The 4,531-nt window shown below is 46.3% G+C and overlaps 1 protein-coding gene across 2 annotated transcripts in view; it reads left to right on the top strand.

Moving 5' to 3' along the window:
- Positions 1-645: 645 nt before the first annotated feature.
- Msra (methionine sulfoxide reductase A) overlaps positions 646-4,531 on the top strand; it is a 319,640-nt gene continuing 315,754 nt past the window's right edge. For both annotated transcript variants that reach the window (XM_021203730.2, XM_021203728.2), the window contains exon 1: positions 646-859. In XM_021203730.2, the coding sequence (XP_021059389.1) occupies positions 724-859 (136 nt within the window). In that variant the 5' untranslated portion in view covers positions 646-723. The remainder of the gene's footprint in view (positions 860-4,531) is intronic.

Raw genomic sequence — 4,531 nt, 5'->3', positions numbered from 1 at the left:
GCTTCAAATCCCTGTGGGCGCTAATCCTCAGTTCCTTCCTTCATGTGAGACTATCCGCCCATTTTGGCAGGGTGTAAAATCAAAATCTCACACAGGACCTCTGAAATTATTCATCTGATCCTAGCCACCTAAAGATTAAGGCTGAAGATTCAGTTTAGGAATATTCTCTCATAATTTCGGGAGTAAATCAGCCCGATCCAACTTCACCATTAACTTCACTCACACAAAGCATTTAACAATGTATTTGTGCCTGCATTGTTTATTTTATGGGCTGAGATGGACGTTAGAATGTATTTATACATTTATACACGCACACACACTATATATTCATATTTCACGTTGAGTACTTGATCCTTTGTGGTGTTGAGAATTGTGCTTTGGTTTCACTTTGGATCGATTTGACTTATCAAGATGGTTCCGATAGAAACAGACAAATTTCCTAGCTGTCCATCTAGCCCATCCTCTTATAGGTCTGCCTTTCTTCTAGCTCGCTGCCTTTTTGTGCACACACATTGATTTCCCTTTTCTACTATGTGGTTGAGTGAGTACATCGCACCCGGAACCCTGGCCACGGAGGTGGGGAAACGGCAGCAACTCTAACACCCCGCGGTGGCGCCCAGCCAGCATAAATTTTGGCCCGCGCGGCTTCACGTACTCTGGGAACTTTGTCCCACAGAGACAGCCAGGTCTGGAGGTCTGCTCCGGGAGACGGACGCGCCGCCCATGCTCTCTGCCTCTAGAAGGGCTCTCCAGTTCCTCTCCAGCTCCATCCCGGTACGGAAGATGGGCGACTCAGCTTCGAAAGTCATCAGTGCAGAGGAAGCCTTGCCGGGACGCACCGAGCCGATCCCAGTAGCAGGTAAGGCGGCACGGCTGCTGAGCATGCGCGTGGAGCCTGCGCACAGCGCCCTCCCGGAAGAAGACCTGCGGGAGCGCGGGTGGGTCCCAGGTCGGGGTCTACGCGTGCGCAAAGAAGCAGTGAGCCCCCCCCCTTCTCCCGCCTCCCAAGCCCGGGAGGGGCGGGAGCTCAGTGGGGCAGTCTCCTGCCTGCGTGCTTCCCTTTGTTTGAGTCTCGCTCTGAAAGACTCAAGCGTTGAGATCGACCCAGCCCGTTTGCAGGTCTGCAGCTCCGTATTTGGGGCTAGTGGTGTCGGTGGGAGCCCAGCCTATGTCTTCCTTCTCACCTAGGCCTCTAGGAGCGTCTAGCTGTGCCTGTTCACGGAAGCGCTGGAGGTAGACTTAACGTTGGGAACTTAGGTTTTGAAGTGGAATTTTCGGCCAGAGCTGGTTGCAAGAACCCTCCCCAGTTTTCAGTTATTTCAAGGGCATGCTGGGTTGTCTCCCCCGTTTGCAGAAACTCCATGTGCTATGGATGAAACCTCTAAGAGGCGTCTGTGCGTGCTCCCTCAAGCCCCAGGCACACGTGGGAAGATGTGTGACTCAGTTTTCTCCTTGTACCACTTAAGACCCAGGAGTTGAATTCGGATTGTAGCTCTTGTTGCCCTTTTACCTTGTCAGCCCCATTGTAATGTTTCTAGCCTCCACTCTTGGGCGTATTGGACCCTGAAAGGCTCTCACTGTTCCCAGTACAGAATCCAAGTTCATGTGCTTTCCACTTGGAAAGGGACCTGAATATTTTAGAAAGAGTGTTTGGGGACAAAGAGCGAGTTGCTTGGTAAGCTAGCAAAACCAGAAGAAGGTGGCCAGGTAAACTGGTTTTTCAGACTCCATTTATCTTCAGGCAGAGAGGGTTGAGGAGAGGGGTTTAGGGCAGGAACTGACAAATCACTGTAGGCTTCTAGGCATCTTTCTAGTTTGGAGTTAGGCGCCATAAACCTGGAGGCCAGCAATCCGTTGACCTGACCCGTAATCACAAGGCTACTGGATACTTCTGTGAACAGTGGAAATATCTTATCTTGATCTCTTCAGACTTGAAGGGGGAGAGGAGAGACTAGGAGATTTTGCTAAGCCATTAACCTTGTGCTGCTCAGTTCAAACAAACATTCCTTGAGTGCAAAGTAGAAATACAGTTGAATACAACATGGAGGTTTCGACGCCGAGTTTCCTTTGAACCATAAATACAGTGAGAGCCACAGACACGGTCCCAGGGGTTATCTGCAGCAGAGATGGAGGGAGACTTCTGATAGGTTACGCAGCTGCACAGCCTCCAAACTTAATGAATTTTTAAAAGTCAAGTATAAGGGGAGCCTGGGCAGGCCATCTTGTGTCATGTCCCCCAGTCACATGGCAGGTTGGAGGGTCACTGGTAGGAAGGGATCTAAAGTAATTGAGAGAAGGGAGGCTAGAGAAGTTGCTTAGGGTTGCCTTTGGTTCCAGCAACACTGCCTCACTCACTACGTCTTATAAGTTTTGGTGACTGTGGTGAATATGAAAGTTTTTATGTTTCTTTTTTTTTAAATATTTAAATATTTATTTATTTATTTGCTATATGTAAGTACACTGTAGCTGTCTTCAGACACTCCAGAACAGGGCATCAGATTTCGTTACGGATGGTTGTGAGCCACCATGTGGTTGCTGGGATTTGAACTCAGGACCTATGGAAGAGCAGTCGCCGTTCTTAACCACTGAGCCATCTCACCAGCCCGTCTTTATATTTCTTAGTTGGAAAGTTGTATCCTTCTCTATTGCAGCCTCCGCCCTCCTAATGTCTCTATATCATCTATTGAGTCTTGTTGTTATGTGTACCCCATTCTCTCAAGAGCCCTGTGGCCAGTGGAGCCCCCTCTTAGATGACAAGGCCCATCTGATTCGGATTGCTTTGCCCAGTCCCAGCCATGCACTGTCATCACATGCTTTCGGAGCTAAACCTGTCATCTCAGCTTCAGACTTTCCCTCTTTGTATTCTCTAAGATGGCTGTACCCTTTTATCAGCTGCAGCCTGGTGGCAGATTTACATTCTGCAAGAAGGCAAGATTCAAACCTTCAAGCCTTTTTATTTTTTATTTATTTATTTATTTATTTTTTAAAGATTTATTTATTTATTATATTTAAGTACACTGTAGCTGTCTTCAGACACTCCAGAAGAGGGCGTCAGATCTTGTTATGGATGGTTGTGAGCCACCATGTGGTTGCTGGGATTTGAACTCTGGACCTTCGGAAGAGCAGTTGGGTGCTCTTACCCACTGAGCCATCTCACCAGCCCCCTTCAAGCCTTTTTAATGTTTCTTTCCTCTGGGCCACCTCGAATGGATGGAAGCATGAGAAGGTTTGGGTAACTGGTTCCTGCTTACATGGTAGCCTGTCAGACTGATAAGGCCACTAGAGGTGTGCAAATGAAGCAAGAAGAATCAGGAATATGATGTTCGTCAAGGCGGCGGCACCTCAGGACTGTGGGGAATTTGGTATTTGGGACAGCTTGGGAGTCATGTGGGGTTAGACTGGTGCTATTTCTTGTCATCACACCTTTAAAAAGTTAAATCCCAAGCAGACAAGATGGTAATAGCCTACACTTATTGGTGTATTACGCACCAGGCACCATAGGAAGCTACATTAATACATTTAATTTTTCACAACAATGCAATGATGCATTAACCATTATTCCCATTTTGTGTGTGTGTGGAAACAAGCTAAGGAGGTCAGATAGATGCACTATGTTCTAGAGTTTCTGATATAACCACTCTTCCCATGTTGTATGTATGAATGCATGTATATATGTTGCTTTTGCTATAGTTTTAGTGTGCATCCCAGGTTGGTTTTGAACTCACTGTGTAACCCATGCTGGCTTTGCACTCTTAGTAGTCTTCGCTGCGGTCTCCTGAGTGCCAGCATTACCAGCATATAATACCACCTGTGCTCTCTCCAGGTAAGAGCAAAAAAAAAAAAAAAAAAAAGAAAGAAAAGAAAAGAAATGAGTATAGGAAAAGGAGAATTTCTTTATAATTGTAGTGTGGGGGAAGGCCTTTGCATCCACAGCTAGAAAACCAAGAGAGTGGTAACTAAATTAATTAAAAGTCTGTGTGGGGCAGGAGAGATGGCTCCGTAGTTAAGAGCATTTGCTGTTCTTCCAGTGGACCTGAGTTAAGTTCCCAGCACTTACATGGTGACTCACTTACAACGTCAGTTCCAAGGGATCTGACACCTTCTTCTGGCATCTGAGGGCACTGCATGTACACAGTGCACAGACTTACATGTAGATAAAACACTCATAGACATTAAATAATTAAAATGAAAACACACACACACAAGCAAAGTCAGAAGAGAGCCTAGGGCTCAGCAGCATGTACCAAAAGGCAAGGACTAGTGTCCCGTTAGATTAGAAGCTTCTAGAATTTTGTAAGAAAAATACTGCAGAGATTACAAATCAGGCAGGGGTTTTGAACACTTTGTCCCCAAAGAAAGTATAGTTGATTTTTAAACACATAAAAATGTTCAAATTCACTCAGTGAGGAAATGCAAATACCAATTTTCCTTTTTCAGACTGGCAAAAATCCAGAAACAATGATCCATTCTGGGAGTGGGGGGAGAGGAGAGGAGAGGAGAGGAGAGGAGAGGAGAGGAGAGGAGAGGAGAG

The sequence above is a fragment of the Mus pahari genome, chromosome 8, assembly GCF_900095145.1.
Source record: "Mus pahari chromosome 8, PAHARI_EIJ_v1.1, whole genome shotgun sequence".
Classification (NCBI taxonomy): domain Eukaryota; kingdom Metazoa; phylum Chordata; class Mammalia; order Rodentia; family Muridae; genus Mus; species Mus pahari.
This window is presented reverse-complemented; position numbering and strand designations above follow the sequence as displayed.